We start from the raw sequence: 22,640 nt of genomic DNA, 5'->3' as shown, positions 1-22,640 counted from the left end.
TAGCCTGATGTCGTAGCGTCCGCTAAATATTCTACGCATAGACAAAACGACATAAATTCCTACCTAAAAGAGTGATGTGCAACCATCAGAAGTTGCAAGATAACTAAAACTGTTCTGCATGTTGTTCCGCATCATTAAAAAGAAGTACACTACCGGCCATTAAAATTGCTACACCAAGAAGAAATGCATATGTTAGACGGGTGTTCATTGGACAAATATATTGTACTAGAATTGACATGTGATTACATTTTCACGCAGTTTGGGTGCATAGATCCATAGTTCATCAAGAGTGGTGACTGGCGTATTGTGACGAGCCAGTTGCTCGGCCACCATGGACCAGACGTTTTCAATTGGTGAGAGATCTGGAGAATGTGCTGGCCAGGTCAGCAGTCGAACATTTTCTGTATCCAGAAAGGCCCGTACAGGACCTGCAACATGCGGTCGTACATTATCCTGCTGAAATGTAGGGTTTCTCAGGGATCGAATGAAGGGTAGAGCCACGGGGCGTAACACATCTGAAATCTAACGTCCATTGTTCAAAGTGCCGTCAATGCGAACAAGAGGTGACCGATGCGTGTAACCAATAGCACCCCATAGCATCACGCCGGGTGATACGCCAGTATGGCGATGACGAATACACGCTTCCAATGTGCGTTTACCGCGATGTCGCCAAACACGGATGCGACCATCATGATGCTGTAAACAGAACCTGGATTCATCCGAAAAAATGAAGTTTTGCCATTCGTGCACCCAGGTTCGTCGTTGAGTACACCATCGCAGGCGCTCCTGTCTGTGATGCAGCGTCAAGGGTAACCGCAGCCATGGTCTCCGAGCTGATAGTCCATGCTGCCGCAAACGTCGTCGAACTGTTGGTGTAGATGGTTGTTGTCTTGTAAACGGCCCCATCTGTTGACTTATGGGTCGAGACGTGGCCGCACGATCCGTTACAGCCATGCGGATAAAATGCCTGTCATCTCGACTTCTAGTGTATGAGGCCGTTGGGATCCAGCACGGCGTTCCGTATTACCCTCCTGAACCCACCGATTCCATATTCTGCTGACAGTCATTAGATCTCGACCAACGCGAGCAGCAATGTCGCGATACGATACACCGCAATCGGGATAGGCTACAATCCGACCTTTATCAAAGTCGGAAACGTGATGGTACGCATTTCTCCTCCTTACACGAGGTATCATACAACGTTTCACAAGGCAACGCCGGTCAGCTGCTGTTTGTGTATGAGGAATCGTTTGGAAACTTTCCGCATGTCAGCACGTTGTATGTGTCGCCACCGGCGCCAACCTTGTGTGAATGCTCTGAAAAGCTAGTCATTTGCATATCACAGCATCTTCTTCCAGTCGGTTAGTATTCGCGTCTGTAGCACGTCATCTTCGTGGTGTAGTAATTTTAAGGGCCAGTAGTGTACTTTAAAATACATACTGAGGTGATAAAAGTCATGGGATACCTCCTAATATGTTGTTCGACCTCCTTTTTCCCGCCGCAGTGTGGCATGGACTCAACAAGTCGTTGGAAGTCCCCTGCAGAAATACTGAGCCATGCTGCCGTTATAGCCGTCCGTAATTGCCGGTGCAGAATTTTTTGCACGAACTGACCTCTCGAATATGTTCCATAAATGTTCGATGGCATTCATCTCGAGCGATCATGGTTACCAAATCATTTGCACGAATTGTACACAATGTTCTCCAAACCAATTTCGAACGATTGTGGCATGGTGACATGGCTCATTGTTATCCACAAAAATTCCATCATCGTTGGGAACGTAAAGTCCATGAATGGCTGCAAATGGTCTCCAGATAACATACCGTAACGTACGCCCGGTTAGCCGAGCGGTCTAACGCACGGCTTTCCGGAGTGGGAAGGAGCGCCTGGTCCCCGGCATGAATTCGCCCGGCGGACTTGTGTCGAGATCCCGTGAGCCGGCCAGTCTGTTGATGGTTTTTAGGCAGTTTTCCATTTGCCACGGCGAATGCCGTCTGGTTCCCCTTATTCCGCCTCAGCTACACTATGTCGGCGATTGCTGCGTGAACAAGTTCTCCACGTACGCGTACACCACCATTACTCTACCACGCAAACACAGGGATACACTCGTCTGGTGTGAGACGTTCCCGGGGGTGTCCATCGGGGGCCGAATCGCATAATAACCCTGGGTTCGGTGTGGGGCGGCGGAGGGGTGCAGTGGACTCCGGTAGTCGTCGTGGGGTTGTGGACCACTGCGGCTCTGGCGGGGACGGAGGCTCTCCGTCGTTTCTAGCTCCCCGGTTCACATACAATACAACATAACATAACAATTTAAAATCAATGACTGGTTCAGTTGGACAAGAGGACCCTGCCCATACCATGTGAACACAGCAACACAGTTATGAAGCCACCACCAGCTTGCACAGTGCCTTGTTGACAACTTGAGTCCATGCCTTCATGGGATCTGCACCAGACTCGAGCCATACTACCAGCTCTTACTACATAAAATCGGCACTCGTCTGACTAGGTCACAGCTTTCTACTCGTCTAGGGTCCAACCAGTATGGTCACGAGCCCAGGAGAGGCGTTGCAGGCCATATTGTACTGTTGGCAAAGGCAGTTGAGTCGGTCGTCCGCTGCCATAGCCCGTTAACGCCAAATTTCGCCGCACTGTCTTAACAGCTACGTTCGTCGTACGTCCCACATTGATTTCCTCGAGTATTTCACCTAGTGTTCTTTGTCTGTTAGTACTGACAACTCTACGCAAATGCCGCTGCTCCCGGTGGTTAAATAAAGGCCGTCGGCCACCTCCTTGTCCGTTGTGAGAGGTAAACCGTGAAATTTGGTATTTTCAGAACACTCTTGGTACTGTGAATCTGGGAATTAGAATTCTCTAACGATTTCCGAAATGTGATGTCCCATGCGTCTAGCTCCAACTACCATTCCGAGTTCAGAGTCTTTTAATTCCAGTCTTGCGGCCATAATCACGTCGGAAACATTTCCACATGAATCACCTGAGTACAAATGACAGCATTGTTGGCATTCTGGGGCATGGAGTAACAGGTGTGTGACGAAAGTGACTGACAACATTGTTAGCGATCTGCCACCACAGTGTTGGTCTGCTTGTATTGACCGGAGTGTTCATCGCTTGTAGATGCCCAGTCCGAGTTTCATCTCCTTACAGCCATCACGTGATTTTTGAGAGCGCCTTCAGCGAATTTGTGTTTTACGAAAATGGATCATCGGAATTCGGAATAACCTTTTGCATTCAAGTTTTATATTAAACTTGAGGAGTCCACGAATGTGACCTTTGAAAAGTTGAAACGGGCCTATGGGAAACATTGCTTACCAAAATCACAAGTTTTTAGCCGGTACAAATCGCTTCTGGACGGCTGAGAACACGTTAAAGATGAACCTCTCTCAGGGAGACTTCCAACTTGATAAACAGACAAAAACGTCGAAACTGTGCGTGCTCTTGAGAGATCAGACCGACGTTTAACAGTAAGGATGATGGATGACCTTTCAACTTTAACAGTTTCGCCGTACATCAAATGTTGACCGAAGTTTTGCACCTGTCAAACGTTTGTGACAAAATGGTGCCGAAATACCTCACAATTGAAGAGAAGGACAATCGAAGAACCGTGTGTGTTGATCTTCTTGAGAGGACTGTCAAAGACTACGAGTGCTTCAGTCTTGTGATCGCAAGTGATGAATCCGGAATTTTTTAATACGATCCTTAGCGCAGAAAAGTAAGGAACGGCATACTCAGACATTTCATCGACTGATAGAAGCCCAAATGAGCAAATGATTCATCAAAACAAATCCATTTTGCTTCTTTGAGAGTATGGGTATTGTAAATAAAGAATTTGTTTTACCAGGACAAATTGTCAAGTCTTGTACAAAGATGTCCTTGAAAGGCTCAGGAAAGAGGTGAATCGAGTGAGACCGGACATTTCAGACAAGTGGAAGCTGCATAATGACAATCCCCCATGTCACTCGACCATTTTCATCGCAGGTGTTTTGACCTCAAACGGCATTTCTGTCGTTACACAGCCAGCCTCCTGTTCATCTCATCTGAGACTTTTCTCTTTTCTCGAAATAGAAAAGTATATTAAAAGGTCGTCATTTTGGGACTCTTGAGAACATTCAAAAGAATGTAACTGATATTTTAAGGGACCTACCGGCTGAAGCCGTTCAGCGCTGCTACCATGACTGGGAACAGTGACTCCCCCTGTGCGTAACTGCCGAATGCAACTATTTTAAGGGGACAAATTGTTATTTGAAAGAAAAAGCTGTTGTATATAAAAAATCAGTCTGATTTCTTTTCTCACGCATCTCGCATACAGGAAATCAACTCACACGGATCCATATGTCTCAGCGACTAGCTGCCACCATTCAAGGCAGCGGTACTCCTGTCTGAAGACGCCGGTGCACAGAGTGAGGACCATATGTGATGATGGCAACTTACTGACAGGGTTGGACCGCGTAAAAGAGATTTTTGCTTCCAACGGCTGACTAAGTGAAGAAATGAAGAAGGTGCTGGGGGCACATATGCGTAGAGGAAGGAGCAAAGAAGGAGAAAACAGTGAAAGAGAACAGAAGGTTGCATTCCTGACGTAAGGTGGTGCAGCTTCCCAAGAACCTACCGACATCTGTCTAAAAAAGGTATCGAACCCATGTTTTGACCGAGCGAGGTGGCGCAGTGGTTAGACACTGGACTCGCATTCGGGAGGACGACGGTTCAATCCCGCGTCCGGCCATCCTGATTTAGGTTTTCCGTGATTTCCCTAAATCACTCCAGGCAAATACCGGGATGGTTCCTCTGAAAGGGCACGGCCGACTTCCTTCCCCATCCTTCCCTAATCCGATGAGACCGATGACCACGCTGTCTGGTCTCCTTCCCCAAAACAACCAACCAACCAACCATGTTTTGACCGCCTGCAAAAATAATGAATACTCTGGGCAGCATGAGAGATAACCTTGGACATCGTACTCCTGGAGTCTAGCACATTGCGTGCGAATGTAGAAAATCTTTCACCGGACAAATTCCCTATGTTGCACCAAATAATACACAACGAAGGACCGTGGCAGTAAAATAAGTCTGCACTGGCAAAGGGTAAATTAACGGAAAAGCGTATATTCGATTTTGAAAAGACGACTGTCATCTGCTCAGCTCATGGTTTCTCTGACAGCGTTATTAAGGAGGCAATCGAGATAGTACCGCCGACGAATCTCGTCAGCCGAGGTAAGGGTTTCGCCCTTAACCCAGTTTAACAACCAGCATTTCTAGCCATAAGCCGGGAGAGGCAGCAGTTCGTTTTGTGGTATCGATAGCTTCGGTACCACAACGTACGTGCGCTCTCGTAGGTTGGCACTACGAGAGCGGACGAACAACGCCGACCACAGCGCCCTCTAGCCGACACTGTGGAGAGATTCAGTTCATTTGATCAAGAGCAGACGACCTAGCAACTTAGCTTCTACTGGTAGGGGGGCAAGCCATTATACACTTTGCCTTTTTAACTTCTAGTAACTGTTAGCTTCGATACATGAACGGCTTCGCAGCTACGTGCTCATCTGTACCAAACGTTAAGTAATGTGTTTGTATATGTTTATACACCAGTAAAGGTGCTTTAACTTTACTTGCAGTACCGAAGTACTTCACCTTTTTTTGCTCCTACTCGCGTCCTTCACTCTCGGCCTATTTTGCAGAAGCGGTTCACAAGAGCAGATCCACGTGCCGTCTATCCAGGCGGGATACAAGACGTTTGGCGTGTAGAAGCGGCGTACAATCGACGCGAGACACCACCAGCAGCGGAAACAATCGGCAGGGCTGCTGCTAAACTGTAGTGCAGCAGCCATTGCGAGATTTTAATGCCCACCGCCGATATTTACATAAGGAAGCGGATTTTGACATACTGGTAACCCTCAAAAGAAAAAATCTCTACATTCTAAGAGGAAACGCCCTAAATTTGACCGAACAACTATCTGAGGACAAAGATACCATGGAATCCGAGAGTCAAATATTTGCGATTAACTGTGGATAGACAGCTCTTACTTCATAACCACGTACAAGACCTCTAGCACAAGGCTTCAGGGACGGCAAAACAACTGAACTTCTTTCCAAGGTTAAAGGACTATTATACCGTGCTACTCCCCAATCAAAAATGGTAGCACCTCTTGGGATCTGGACAGAGACACGTAAAGAAGAAACATGCAAGCCGTACAGAACAAGTGTCTCAGCTGGCTCCTGGGAGAATCCAGGTACACTAGAATAATAGGTTTATATACAGAAACCAACGTAGAAACTATAGAGCAGATATTTAGAAGATAACCATCACAATAGACAAAAGATTATTTCAACTTAGAAACTCAATCAAACATGAATGAGATTTTCACTCTGCAGCGGAGTGTGCGCTGATACGAAACTTCCTGGCAGATTAAAACTGTGTGCCGGACCGAGACTCGAACTCGGGACCTTTGTCTTTCGCGGGCAAGTGCTCTACCAACTGAGCTACCCGAGCACGACTCACGCCCCCGTCCTGACAGCTTTACTTCTGCCAGCGAAAGGCAAAGGTCCCGAGTTCGAGTCTCGGTCCGGCACACAGTTTTAATCTGCCAGGAAGTTTCAATCAAACATTTTCACGACGTCGGAGCTATCGACTTTGGCAAAGATACAAAATATCTTGCTGCTGGTCTAACAACACGACTTACTACAAATGCAGAAAATATACACGATTCAATAAACAACGACTTGCGGACTCCGTGGCCTCTAAAGCCCACCTTAAGAAACTAATAAAAGAGAATTAAATCACTTACTGCGCCACCTAGGAAGTATAGCACACGGAAGTGATGCGACTTCCAACAACGGGAACGAAAATATGAAAAAAAGCACGAGTATTTCGCTACAAAGTGGAAGGGTAGAGTACCTTTGCGGAACATGGCGCTCACGCTGCGATCTTATACGGCGAGAAAGCTGTGAAGATCTTATCCACATTTGATTTCCTTCCCTCGTCTTTGCCCGAATTGGAGCTTTCGCTGCATATCTGACGATTGGAGTCGACGGTACGTTCCTTCTTTCCGAGGACTGGTATCTAATAATAAATATCGAGACCTTTTGTCTCTTTATATGCACTACATCGCGTTTATTAACCTTGAGGTTCTCATGATAGTTTCTGCAAAAAGCGTTTGTCATCTATAGCTCTGGCTTAATTTCGTAGCAAATTTCTAATGATACCAAATGCTAGTGCAGCCTCCATGAATAGCTTCAGGCTAGTAACGACATACATTGTGTAACAGTAATTATTCTGACTCCTTCCAAGAATATGAGCTTTATTCCTTTGATTTCTAGTACAGGTCCTCCAATGATGCTCCAATTCGGGAAAGGATGGGAAACGAAACTGGCTGTCCTCTTTCAAGAGAAACATCTTTATATCCGCCTTAAGCGATTTAGGGAAAACATTGAAAACACAAACAAATACAGGTGTCCGGAATGACATACGAGTTAAGTGTTCTACAGTACTCCAACTCGCTCGGTATTGCCGGAGGTAGAGCTCGCGGTGCGCTGTAGAAGGTCGCCAGCGTACCTATTGGACCACACAGAGGAAAGTGACAGTTTGTTTTCCATTAATACATTTCGTTCTCTACTCCTAAAGGCAAAACGGGTTGTCCCCAGTGCTGATTCGTTGTAAGTCAAGGTCTTTTCAAACAAACACTAGGCGAGATGGTACTGGGGAAAATCTGGAAGTTTGTGGTAAAATCTTATGGGACCAAACTGCTGAGGTCACCAGTTCCTAAGCTTACACTCTATTTAGTCTAACTTAAACTAACTTACGCTAAGGCCAACACACACATGCCCGAAGGAGGACTCGAAGCTCCTACGGAGGGAGCCGCGCAGACCGTGACAATGCGCCCTAGGCCGCGCGGCTACCCCGCGTGGCACCTGGTACTGGGGCATATGGGCGTCGCAGATGAGAGAATATTTTGTGAGAGGAAATCCATTTCTGGTATTTGCCTTACAACCAAGGAATACCTCTCGAAAACATCGGTAAGAACCGGCCTATGGGACCTAACTTGTATTAATTCTCGGGCAATTTGGCTAAGACACGGACGTGCACACAAAGAAATTAGATGCTTATGTACGTGTAAGTGTATTTGTTTCTATATACAAAGAAGATGACGTGCTCCGCATGTGCAGTGTACGTGAGTGGCACCTGATCACAGGCGATGCGATCAGCGCCGCTGTCCGAAGGAACAGTTCATTTAGGATGGGCAGGATAGGTTATGGGTGGAAGCAGGAGAAGATTTCTGGGATGAGTTCACGGTTGGGGAGGGGAAGGTGATGAAAATTACACTCTGAAAGGACAGTGAATGTTCGCAGATGAGGGAAAATGGGACGTATTGATAGAGGAGTGGAAATAGGTCGGGCTCTCAAGGGTGAAGGAGATCACAGGCTGTTCTGACTCAAGTTTATGAGATTTGTAGGTAAACTGAAGGTGTTCTAGGTATTTGAGGAGGTATGGCAGTATTATGAGCTGGTTTAGAACACAAGTGGGAGGAGGTAGTTGGATACTGAAAAAGAGGAGGATTGCATGCCGTTGTTAGAGAGCGATGAAACTTGGGAGGAGGGGGTGTCCATGCTAAATTGGCATAGGTAAGCTTAAGACAGGTGAGGGTTTTATACAGGGTGATCCAGCTGCTCCAACCTATGGGTTTTATGCAACCCACAACACCTTCAAAAACTACATGCGAGATTTTTGTATTCTCTCGCTCGCTATGTGAAAATTATTAGCCCTACAGAAAAAATGAACAGGATGTTTTTGTAGGAAATGCAATGCTGTTAAATATCGTAGTGAGATACGTTTTCGATGGAGGTCACAGTTTTCGAGTTATTGAGGAAAAACGCGTTTCAAGGTCACTATTTTGCGTTTTTTTAATAATTCGAAAATTGCAGTCTCTAGCGAAAATATATCTCATTGTAGAATTTAACAACACTATATTTCCTATGAAAAAGTCTTCATTTTCTCTGTAGGGCTAATAGTTTGCACTTATTGAGGGACAGAATATAAGAATCTTGCCCGTGGTATTTGGAGGCATTGCAGGCTGCGTAAAACCCATAGGTTGGGCCACATGAATCACCCTGTATGTATGGATAATGGCCGTGGAATGTTATCCCCATCTTAGACCAGTCAGTAGTTCTAATGTTTTAGTTTATCGTACGCTTTCTTATGAATGGTTATTAGGTGAGTGTTTCAGCCTAGGTTTTGATCGAGTGTTAATAGAAAATGTTGTGGTTTTGTAGACAGGTGGATTAGACGATTGTGGATTCTCAGGTACAGGTCTCTGGGAGGGAATGTGCGGCTTTTCCTATCATTGTTGCCTGGGCTTTTCCAGGATTGAAGAAAATTGTCGAGAATTGGTCGGAGGCATAGCTGAGTCCCACGACTTGAATCGCTCAGCGGATAGCGGGCTGCGTCTAGAACAGCCAGTGTGGGATAGTTTACTGCCGGAGGGCGGTATTTACGCCGGTGTTTCGCCGCAGCAGCCGCGTGACACGCGTCAGCGCCTGGAGACAGACGCCTGGACTCCAGGAGGCAGCGTTCTGCCGGAGGCGAGCGGCGCCGCATTCCAGGCCCCGCGCCCACCCGCCGACACGGAACCGCCATCTCGGCGGCGCTAATTAAAAGACAAGGCGCGCCGGCCGCGCCGCTCTGTTCTGCCCTGCTCCCACCACGCCTTCCCAGGCGCCGAGCGAGCTTTGAGTTCTGGCCATCGTTACAGTCTTTCGTGGCAGCATACTAAGGTCTCTCCCTCAGTTCAAAAACATAACGGATGCTGTTTAGGAGTCTTCGTGTATCCGTGACTCAGATAACAGCACTGTCAACCGCTTACCAACCGAGAGGTGGCAAGGGGCAACAGGGGACGGGGCGGGTAGGGGTAGGGGGGGTCTTAGGGCGTGGACCAAGCAGGAGGAGGCAGTAATAATGTGGATCATGACCACTCCCTCCAAAGAACATTTCACTAAAATGGTTTATACACTGAAGTGCCGTCCGCCCCTGGTAGCTGAGCGAACGCCAGCACTGTAGCTCAGCGTGTTCGGTCAGGGAGCTGGTTGGCCTTTGCAATAAAAAAAACTGAGTGGAAGGACCAATAAATGAACTTGAACGGATGTAATGTGACGTCCGCAAACACAACGATCAACAACGAGGAAAAAAAAAAGTGGTGAGCGGGACAGAATGTCAATCCTAAGGGCCCGGGTTCGATTCCCGGCTAGATCGGAGATTTTCTCCGCTCAGGGACTGGGTGTTGTGTTGTCCCAATCATCATTTCATCCCCATCGACGCACAAGTCGCCGAAGTGGCAGTGGCGTCAAAATGAAAGACTTGCACCTGGCGAACGGTCTACCCGACGGGAGGCCCTAGTCACACGACATTTACATTTACTTTACTGTGAAGTGCCAAAGAAACTGGTATAGGCATGCGCGTTCAAATACAGGGATATGTAAACAGGCAGAATACGGAGCTGCTGCCGTCAATACTTATATAAGACAAGTGTCTGGCGCAGTTGTTAGATCTGTTACTACTGCTACAATGGCAGATTATCGAGATTTAAGTGAGTTTGAACGTGGTGTTATAGTCCGCGCACGAGCGATGGGACACAGCATCTCCGACGTAGCGATGAAGTTTAGATTTTCCCGTACGATCCTTTCACGAGTGTACTTTGAATATCAGGCATCCGCTAAGACATCAAATCTCCGACGTCATTGCAACGGGAAAAATATCCTGCAAGGACAGGACCAACGATGACTGAAGACAATCGTTCAGCATGACAGAAGCGCAACCCTTCTGCAAATTGTTGCAGATTTCAATGCTAGATCATCAACAAGTGTCAGCGTGTGAACCATTTAATGTAACATAAGCGGTATGGGCTTTCGGAGCCAAAGGCCCACTCGTGTATGCTTGATGACTGCACGACACATGGTTTTCCGCCTTGCCTGGGCCTGTGGACACTGACTCTGGACTGTTGATGACTGGAAACATGTTACCTTGTCGGACGAGTCTCGTTCAAATTGTGTCGAGCTTATAGACGTGTACGGGTATGGAGACAAACTCATGAATCCATGGATCCTGCATGTCAAGAGGGGACTGTTCGAGCTGGCGGAGGCTCTGTAACGATGTGGGGCGCCTGCAATTTGAGTGATATGGGGCGCATGATACGTCAAAATACGACTCTGACAGGTACCACGTACATAAGAATCCTGTCTGATCACCTGCATCCATTCTTGTGCATAGCGACGGACTTGTGAAATTCCAGCAGGACAATGCGATATCCCACACGTCCAGAATTACTAAAGAGTGGCTCCAGGAACACTCTTCTGAGCTTAAACACTGGCCATCAAACTCTCCAGACATGAACATTATTGAGCATATCTGGGATGCCTGGCAACGTGCTGTTCAGAAGAGATCTCCAACCCCTCGCACTCCTACGGTTTTATGGACAGCTCTGCAGGATTCACGGTGTCACTTCCCTACGGCACTACTTCAGACATTAGTCGAGTCCATGCCACGTCGTGTTGGGGCATTATGTGTGCTCGCAGGGGTCCTACACGATATTTGGCAGTTGTACCAGTTTCTTTGGTTATTTAGTGTATTTTTACGTACATCACTTTCAGATTTTTCAGCTAACTTTCGGAGGAGATGGTAACATGAAAACAGATCTCGAAAATGGCAGGGAGTTATAGAAAATTACAAGCGGTATTTAACCCAGCATAATTTACAGTGCTTGACTGAAACACAGCCTACATGGTTGGGCCTCCCGCCTAACAGCCTGCAGGTAACACACCTCTCAGATAAAAGCAACCATCAACAGTTTGACCTGACATGCTACTAAAAGCATATCTGACGTGGTTCATGAACTCCGAGGTGGGACCACCACATCGCAGGAAGTTCTGTGAGGCTAGACAGAAACAGAAATACCCACCACACAATCGCACGAAAATATACTATATTCGCATGCAAAACTATCCGTGTAACCACTCGAGACATTTTAATGATCAATTATTCAAGGTCTAAGAGAGGAGCTTTTGTAACGCGAAGAAATAAAATATCGCTGTAATAGGACCGAAAAAACATATAAAGGCATATAAAGGTAAGAGGGTTCCCATGACGTTAATGGGCGTGGAATCATGGTGCCAGATATGCTTTGCCTCAGTCTCTGGAGTTCCTGTAAGAAACTCGCCAAATTCTTGAGGCGAGAACAGTTACAAAGTCTGCTGAATATATGAATTTTTGGAATGAATTTCCACTCAGCACCGTAGTGTGCTCAGGCCTTAAACTTCCGCACATTCCATTGGCCGTTAAGGTGCAAATAATAGCGGCAAACACTTCCACCAAGTGGTAGTTCCGAATGGAGACGACAAATGGAACTTCCTGGCAGATTACAATAGTGTGCCGAACCGGTACTCGAACACGCAGTCTTTGCCTTTTGCTGGCGAATGCTCTACAGATTGAGGAATACACGCATTACTCACGACCCGCGCTCACAGCCTTACTTCCGCCACTACCTGTCTCCTACTTGCCAAAAATTCACAGAAGTTCTGCTGCGTACCCTGCTGGACTAACACTTCTGAAAGAGAAGGTGTTGCGCATAAATGGCGTAGTCGCAGCCTAGGGATTGTTTCCACACTGAACATTCACTCTCCAGTGGAGTGTGCGTAAGTTTAAAACCTGGTGCATACTCCGCTGCAGAGTGAAAATTCATTCTGAAAGGTCATATGTTCAGTAGCCTTTCGAAGCTGTTCTCGACTCGAGAACTGAGTGAGCTTTGTGTGAGAATTCCAGGGACTGAGGAAAAGTTAACAACTGGCTGGAGGAGGATTTGGTTGAAAAACGAACTATCCGAGATTGATGAAAATGGCAATGAACTGCGTGGTTCCCATTGATACTAACGAGTTTACATGCGAGTTACAGTGAATTCTCTTGTTTTTAATTATTTTCTAGCGTTTTTCTTCACAGAGATCACGGATCTTGACCGAAACCAGTCGCTGGTTAAGTGGAGACGGCAAGTGGTGTCTGACCGCCAAGCTTTTGTTGTTTTCTGAATGCAGTCGGACAGTAACAGAGTTTATGCAAATAATAGGTGCGAAGAGACTCCTTAACCTTGTGCAGGGGGTCAAAGTGAGTATAATAATACTTACTTAAAGAATGAAATGCAAATATCAGAAGAAGGGTGGATGCGGATAAATGTGTTCTTTGCCATACATGCGTAAGCCGTTTTGTACGTCAGCCTGTTACTGTGGATGATAAACAGGTCCACCGCTTCATACCAGTGAAGAAGCACTAGTGAGGACAGTGAGTGAAAGCTTGTAGCTGTACACAAAACATCGAGAAGTGGATTTCCGCTTCTGGATACGTTAGGTCTAGTGTTCTCTAGGACTGGGATGCAAAAGAAATATTTCATGAGAGCAAGGCGTTTTTCACACAAAAGTCCTTTAGAAATGGCAAAACGGAGGAACCTTGAATACTAATTATTAACCCATTCCCATATATAACTGCAACTGTCGCTAAAAAACATTTCTTGCAAAATGAAGTATGGCAGTTGTGGACTAGTCTTTCACTACCACGCTCTGAACGGCCGTCCTAAGCACGACATGTTACTCATATAGTTATGGAACTGGATTAATATTTAGTCCTTTATTAAAAGAGTTTATCAAAAGTATTCAAGATACGGGCATCTGGAGGCACATGCTAGAAGAGGAAGTCTCAAAAAATTGTTGAAGCTGTGCGCGAAGCCGAACACTAGTCAAACACACAAGCTGTAGTTTACGCACTTCGAGGAACGCAATGAAGGACTGTGTGGAATACTTTACAATGACCCATAACGAGCACTTAGTAAAATCCAATACGTACAGAAGCTGAAATCATTAGATGTAGAGAGACATCGAGTACGGGATAATTTGATTTTTCCTTTACGACTAAATGGTAATCGTTCTATGTATGAAAAGATAGCACATGTCATTTGATAGAAGCATCAATGGCCACATATGCATCACAATGAAGGGAGCATATCTCTCTACTTTTTTACCAGTCTTCTAAGCGCCAAATTGCCACTGTTTAGTCGTATCATAATAACATTATACAATTTTCGTAAAAACGATTTAGAAAGTAATATTCTCTATATTGTGAGGGTGATATGATGTGGTCTCCTGTTAACTCTTTGTAGAGCCTAAACAACATGTTGTCCAGCAAAGAGCTCACGTTCTATTTTGAAGATAGAGTATTTATACGTAACAGAAAATCGAAATATCTAGGGAAAGCGCTTGATAGAAAGCCCAGTTACAACAACATCTGTTAAGAAAAGCTGCCAAAATCAGATCCCGATATAACATTGTCCAGAAACTCTGGCACATCATGAGGATCCTCTGCATCGACTCTCCGTACTTCAGATCTGGGATTGGTCTACCCTGTTACGGAATATTGATGCCCAGATTGAGTGAATAAATCTCACACAAGATGTGTGACACACAGCTCAGCCGTAGCATGGGTCTTATAACTGATACAATCATACCTAACCCTAGTTTGTGACTGTCCATTTTCAGCCACGTACCACCTCCAAGTCTATGGCCGGAATATACACTTATACGGGAGAACAAAAAACTACAGAAAAATCCTTACCTCACTGTTCACCAGTGTGCGATTTGCAGGGGGGGATGGGGGGATTTCCCCCCCTCTGCATCAGATCATCCCCTCCTCTGGTTTTAGTTTATGCGTCCCAACCTGGGATGTTTATTTCCCACGCACTGGAGTAAAACTTTACATATAATTTAAATTTGTGGAGCCGAACACTGAAAGTTTTTAATAAGTCTTACTATTAATACTATTAATATGTTTCAGTTTTCTATCATCATAATAAGTACAGCTTTTCACAAATGTCCCTCTACTTTTTGAATTCCCCTCGTATACCTGTATGTAGATGATTTTGTTAATAAGCTTTATCTATAATGTACTTTTAAAGATATAACATGGGATGGCTTTTCTGATAGTGCATACGCGTGAATAGTGAGTTTCGGCATTAACATCTATTTATAAATAGCGTAACGCCACGGTCCAAACTAGTAACATATATAATTCTACTAACCCCCTAAGACATCCCCCCCACTGCTAAAAGCTCAAATCGTGCCCTGCTGTTCACGCAGACATTCCAACCATCAGTAAACGAAGACCTTGCTCTCGTCACCCACCCTTGGAAAGTGCAAAGATGTTAGTTGCCAACGGCTTTAATACTACTGACTGCTGGAGACATATATGGTAAATTAATGCTGCGACAGAACAGCTTAAGATGCTGTATATATCAACCAAGCTACCTGCATCGAATTGCCACGCAAGATCTCGTCGGGTTTAAACTTAATAACAACCAACACCGGCACGTCTGCCGATTGTCTAGCCAAGTGCAAGAAAATAACTTCTCCTAGTTGCGACTGCAGCGCTGAAAAGCAGACAGTTTAGCATCTGGTTCAAAAATGTCCTCTGCTGGCTTCCCCTGGTGATAATGACGCAGAGATCAATAGATTACATGAGGGGCGTGGATATTAGTTCGTAATCTGAGATAATTGTGAATATTAATTTTTAGTGATGTAGTCACACAGTAAAGAAATGGGGAAGATATTATGTGGAATTTCTATATGGGAAGGAACGAGGTGCTAGAGATGACTGGGATACCAGCTGGAGAAGGAAAGAGTGGATTTGAGCTGTCATTTGTGGTGGACTGGAATAGGTAGGAGAGGTTACATTTGGAATAAAGGGTAGATCTCAGGGATGAGTTCATGGTCTGGTAGGGAAGGTGACTGAATTTACGACAAGGAAGGACATGGAGTGTTCAGAGAAGAAGGGAAGGTGGAATGTGTTGACAGACTAGGAGAGCCTACAGAGTTTTCGGAGTTGTGATTAAGTTTATGGGAGGTGTGTGGGTGAAGATAGTCAGATACGGGAAATGAGTTGAAGTGCACGACGTTCCTGGATTGGGAGGGAGCCGTTAAACGTGGGCTGCGTGGGGAGCCTTCTCACCCGATGTAAGTGGGCACCTCATGAAACTGTAAAGTTACATTGAGATGTAGAACTATCCCGAGTGGTGCAGGGTGCTGGCCGAGCCAGAAGTGAGACTCACCTCCACTTGGTCCTGCGATTCTGGAACCAGGTCTTGACCTGCGCGTCCGTCATCTTGAGCGTCTTGGCGAGCGCGGCGCGCTCGGCGGACGCCAGGTACTTCTGCTTGTGGAAGCGCTTCTCCAGCTCGGCGATTTGCAGCCGCGTGAACGAAGTGCGCGGCTTCTTGCGCTTGGGCGGCGTCCGGTTCTGGTACGGGTGGCCGATCCGCCTGGTGATCGGGAACGTCGCTGCAACACACACGGGTGCGAGCTATCAGCGTTTGTTTCCTACTCTACTGCGGCTTACATCACACATGTACGGCGGGGTATCGACACGTTTCGAGACTAGCTCTGTAAAACGCGAAGGGGGATGCTGCAGTGAGTCCTGCGAGGTGTTCTGAATGGCACGCGTGCTTCGAGATGGGACGATCATCATTGGATGACAACGAGAGATCAGGACGACCTCCCACGAGCAAAATACCCGGGAACGTCGAAACATTGTGCAGGAGGACCGTAGGACAACAATCAACAACAATACTGCCATTGTCCGTTTATCGTACGGAACAGTGCAGTCAACACTGACGCGTGATTCCAACACGCGGGGTGTTCGTACCTAGGCCGCTGACCGAGAAGCAGAAGGAGCACAGCGTCGATGTCTACCAAGAACACGGTTCAGCGTGCCGTGGATGTCCGGTCCTTCATGTCGAGGAAAGTCAAGGGTGACGAAACTTGGGTTTACGGGCACGACCCTAAGACAAACCAGCAGACGTCAAAAGTGAAGAACCTGTCATCTCCACGACCGCAAAAGGCTAAGCAGGTCTGCAGCGAGGCCAAGTGCATGTTCATCGTCTTGTTCGACATTCGTGGCACAATGCATCACGAATTCGTCCACAGGGATGTGACTGTCAACAGCAGCCACTACTGCCAAGTTTTAAAGTGTCTGAGTGAGGACATTCAGCGAAAGCGACCGGAACTACGATGCGCGAATAGTCCCGAAATATTTTGATATCCCCTCGCATACGTTTATCCTACTTAGCCAACAGTGAATTTTTTTGTTTGTTTCAATAGGAGAGTCGTAATTTCCGAAGTTCAGACCTGAAATAGAATAGATTAAAAAGTAAATTCGTACAGTGGCATTTGCTGTGACACCTAGAAAGATAACTCACTTCACAAAATATTTGTCAGCCCTTAAAAGAGCGCGCTTGACATTCTGGACTGCTGAAGATGATGCAGAAGTTAGGGGCTGACGTAAGTCATTGCACTGAAGTGGTGGTGTATGCACCATTCGTTTATACAACTATGTAATCAGCGTTGTAAAATAGGTCGACGTCGAGACGCGACAGAAAGAAGCTATCATGTTTCGACATCTCCATTACCATACCGTACATAAAGTTGTCGATTTGTTGGTGTACCAAAGTCGAACATATATATAAAGAACGGTGTAACACTTGGAGCAATATAGGACAGCGTAAGAACAGTGATGGTGAAAGGATGTTAACCGACACGGACCGAAGATGTGTATCACGTCTTGTCGAGGACAGTCGGTTTAAAATCCCACAGGTATTGCTGCTGTCACTGAAAGCAACTCCATCTCAACCAGTTTCATAAATATTCCTCGCATATCTCTGGCAGAAAGTTCTTGCAAATAATGTAAGTAGGCTGTTTAGATTTTTATATGGGTAATGCCACGTAGCGCTCTATATGAAAATCACTGGCTGTGCTGTGTGCAGTATGTGGCTAGTTTGCATTGTTGTCTGCCATTGTTGTCATGAACTGCTATAGCTGGATGTGAACAGCGCGTAGCGTTGCGCAGTTGGAGGTGAGCCGCCAGCAGTGGTGGATGTGGGGAGAGAGATGGCGGAGTTTTGAAAAATGTCATGAACTGCTGTATATATTATGAATCTTGAGGTAAATACATTGTTTGTTCTCTATTAGAATCTTTCATTTGCTAAGACTATCAGTAGTTAGTGCCTTCCGTAGTTTGTATCTTTTATTTAGCTGGCAGTAGTGGCACTCGCTGTATTGCAGTAGTTCGAGTAACGAAGATTTTTGTGAGGTAAGTGATTTCTGAAAGGTATAGTTTAATGTTACTCAGGGCCATTCTTTTGCAGGGATTTTTGATAGTCAGATTGCGTTGCGTTAAAATTATTGTGTGCCAGGTTAAGCACAGTCTTGTATAAATTGTTCTAAGGGGACGTTTCATATGTCGACCCTTAGCCTAGGATACCTCACTGGAATCTTCTGATTTTTTCTTGTAGTTTGTGTATTTAGTGTAGCTTTAGCGCGTAATTGTAGAGAGAATCTCCTTGGTAGTTGCAGTCTTTCATTGTTGTACAGTAAAACAGTTGTGGCATGCATATAGATTTGCACCAAGTATTTCGCAGCTACGCTTGCAATTAACTAGATATTATTTTCAGTGCTATGTTAATGTGTTCTCCTATTTTTGTACTTCAAATTGTGCTTTTTTGTGTTATCGTGTGAAATATTGTGACAATAATGGCGTGTGAAAAACGTAACACTAGGCTCCAAACTAAACTGAGAAATAATAGTGACGACGAGCGTAGCTTATCAGCGCCGCCGAGTAATGAATTTACTAATGTTCAAAGTAGTAATTTGGTAACTGTGCACAGGGAAATGGAGCGGGCGTCAAACAATGGCGTAGGCAGTGAAACAGGTAGTGAACAGGGAAGCATTATCGATCGATCGGTCGGCAACAGCTCGCCTCAGGAATCCGAAATGATAGGACACAATATTGCAAATACTGTAGATTCAGGTTTTGCGTCCTCACCGTTTTCTCAAATAAGTCAAGATACATTTTCTGCTTGTCAAAATGTGAATGTTGCTGGTGCAAATGCACTGCCGAAAAGCGTAGAGGAACAGATTCCAGACACTAATGCATTGTTATTACAATTAATGCAACAAATGGGACAAAAGCTTCAAAAGTTAGACACAATGGAACAATACCAGAGACAAACACAGCAACAGTTAGACACAGTGGAACAAAATCTTAAAAAGTTAGTCACAATGGAACAAAATCAGAGACAAACACAGCAAAAGCTGCAACAGTTAGGCACAATGGAACAAAATCTTCGGAAGTTAGACACCACACTTGAACAAACACGTGAAGATTTAACTACTGAGTTACATAACATTGAATCGAAATGTCAAAAAGTCTGTAATGACGTAAAAACACAAATTTGTGAGCATTTTCAGCCTATTTTTTCGCTGCATGAAAATGCATTACAGAATCACGAAGCAGCCATAAAAGAACTGCAAACAATTGTTCATGAAAATCATGAGACCTTGCAAGCTAAAATGGACTCAGTTGCATCTACCGATTCGGTTACGCAACTTGCAAAAACTCAGGAAAACTTAAAGGACACAGTAGATACTCTGAAAATTGGTTCAGAAAGACACATGGAGGAAATTAGTTCATTATCAGAGAAAGTAGGCGAACTTTCGGATCAGGTCACTAACTTATCTACGAAGGTAGATGATAATCTGAATGACACAAAACCGGTAGTCTTTAATGACACAGAAGAGTGCGAACAAATTAGGAAACTGAAACAAAATCTGAATCAAATTAATACGCAACACCGAAGAGAAATCCGGGAAGTACAAGAACAGCTGACACAGGTAATACAAGAATTACGTATTTCAGAGGACACTCGCGCCCCAATACGGGAAGAGGGACATAGAAATATGGAAAAGCCACAAAATAATACAGGGCATTTCGGTAATTATGAAAGAAATTGGCAAGGTACACCGAATTTTGAGATGGAACTGCCGACACGACGTAACAATGACCGATATGCTACTCGCCGACACGATGATTTTGATTATAAGCTGTTCATTACTACACGTAAATTCAAAACGTTTAAGAATTCTGCCAACGACATTCATCCACAAGCGTGGCTCCGTCAATTCTCTCATTGTTTCCCTCCCAACTGGTCATTGGAGCACAGGTTAGAATTTATGTGTGGCTACTTAGAGAATGAACCAGCTGTAAGAATGCGATCGGTCATTCACGATTGCCACAGTGAAGGAGAATTTTACCATGCCTTCCTCTCAGCATATTGGTCTCAAGCCACACAGGACCGAGTAAAACATAGCATCATGATGATGAAACACTTCGAACAATCTGAATTTTCCAGTCTTGTGAAATATTTTGAAGACATGTTGCACAAGAATCAATACCTGTCAAACCCATACAGCCCCTCAGAACTCATCCGCATTTGTTTAATCAAATTACCTGAACATTTACGACATATTATTTTGGCAGGACGTTGCAAAGACGACATTGAAGCTTTTCAGGGACTGTTACAAGAACTGGAAATTGACACAGACAGTCGCGGGATGCGAAAACAGGAAAACAATCACTACACGTCACATCCGTCACAATTCCGTGACGACAGAAACAATAAATGGCCACGACAAACCTATTCTTACAACGTAAATCGTGACCAAAACAGACACCACCCATATGACAACCACTGGCAGAGTAATAGTTACAGGGAAAGATCACCTTTCCGCAGTAATGACTATCACAGAGACAATCAGAGAAACAGACAATATGGGAACCAAAATAACTATTATCAAGGGAGACAGAATAACTTTAGACGCAACGGTCCAGCACGCAGTTACGACTCAGGGAGAAATTGTCCACCACGTGACAGACAAGAAAGAAACTATGTAAGCTACCGACAAAACGACAGACGTGAATTTCATCAGAACTGGCGGGTTTCTAACAGAGCTGGGCCCTCTGGGCAACGTGAATTTGTAGAAGTTAGGTCTCCAAATCCCAATAACGACGCGCGCCAACAAAGAGACAATAGGCAATGACTCACACCACTTGTACAATTTGTCACACTGAGAAACTGTTAACATGCAACTATGTTTTAAAGCTAACTAACCATCCAGTCAAGAACACAGGTAACTTAGACAAGTAATTGCGAATGCATTGTTATTGCGAACAGACGACACAGTGTTGTTATTTATACATTCCTCCTTGTTAGTTGCACGATTACGTAACGAATATACGGCTTACATACTTAGAACATATACCAGCACTGCTAATGAAATTTTCATGCAACATTTTGGTTTGCTTGAGAGTGGATTCTGGATTTGAGGTGCTTTCTGTGAAATGCCAGATGACACAGTGGTTAGTTTATGTGACAGCTACACGATTTTATCACGACGCTGCTAATGCGTGACAATTTACAATGTTGCTTTTGCGGTGTATCTGTTTTATATCTGCACAGTTTTTTCTGAATTCTTCTGGAAAGCAAAACATGTTTTATTAGTAACTTTTGTGGTATAGCTACAATGAGACAGCCTTTTCCGTAGCACAACAATACGTTACAGCACAGTACGTTCTTCACCACGACAATAAGCGTAATAACTATGAAATCTATACGCAAAGCATTTCACTTTTGTGTATCATGAGGTAAGTACATTGACTTCTGCAGAACTTAGCTTTCGGAGGACGATAACTACGACACTTCCACAGAGATTATCTTACAACAAGACGCACATTTAGCGCTACAGGACACGTATTTGAGTGATTAATTTTGTACTTAAAACATTTACTTTTTAAAGATATTTGAAGTACAATGATACAAAGGTTTTGCGTGATACATTTCATTCCATTGCTGTAATCTGTAACACCTGAGGGTATAATTACATTAAACCTCAGGGGGGTACACGCCTACTTTGTGTACCATGTGTTTGGCAAGCACAAGGAGCCCTAGCTAATATGGTATTTGCTTATACAATTTAACACATCGGTACCATATTTCTCTAACACATAAATTACCCAGCTATCTGATCATTTAACAGAGAAACAATCTTCTTTATTACGTCAGTGCCACATGTTTAGGCAATTACAGAGTTGGATAACTTCACACTTACGAAATTGTATTTTGTCTGTACTGTGTGAACTCTTCATATTTTTTCGGACCCATTGTGATACTATGAGTGCTTTGAATGATGTATTTGGTATGGGATCATGATTTTTAAAGAACGTTTGAGGTAGATGACACTTTTGACATGAGCAGAGAATTTTTTTAGATTCTGAAATTATTGCAGAAATCTACGACGTTTTTGAGATTTGACTGAGGTGTTATGATGTTACTATTACGACGACGATGTGTATTATGCTGCTGAGGTATGTTTATGATCAATAAGCTAATGCTATATGAGTTATTTGATTATGCTACGTATGTTATGATGAAATATTGAAGAAGTGTTGACGAATAAGGTAAGGAATAATGAATAGAAGTTAGGGACTCTTGACTTGTGAAAAAGGATGTTGGAAACAAAGAATCGTACTTTAAGAGTTATGAAATGTGTGTGTAAATGCGTGAATGTATCACAATGCCGGCGAAAATTTTTTGGACACTTATATTCATAAGATTTTGTTTCTACAGATTTGTAACGCAAATTCTTGACCTGTGAAGACTGTCACTGTAGCGGAAACTGCTGTCGTAAATGTTTCCGTAAGAAAGTTAATTGACCACCTGCAC

At 44.6% G+C, this 22,640-nt stretch overlaps 1 protein-coding gene across 1 annotated transcript in view; it reads right to left on the bottom strand.

The window, feature by feature from the left end:
* LOC126176597 (homeobox protein B-H1-like) overlaps positions 1-22,640 on the bottom strand; it is a 521,496-nt gene that overhangs the window by 113,357 nt on the left and 385,499 nt on the right. The window contains exon 4 of the mRNA XM_049923758.1: positions 16,137-16,365. Within this exon, the coding sequence (XP_049779715.1) occupies positions 16,137-16,365 (229 nt within the window). The remainder of the gene's footprint in view (positions 1-16,136; positions 16,366-22,640) is intronic.

This window comes from Schistocerca cancellata, chromosome 3, assembly GCF_023864275.1.
Source record: "Schistocerca cancellata isolate TAMUIC-IGC-003103 chromosome 3, iqSchCanc2.1, whole genome shotgun sequence".
Taxonomy (NCBI): domain Eukaryota; kingdom Metazoa; phylum Arthropoda; class Insecta; order Orthoptera; family Acrididae; genus Schistocerca; species Schistocerca cancellata.
This window is presented reverse-complemented; position numbering and strand designations above follow the sequence as displayed.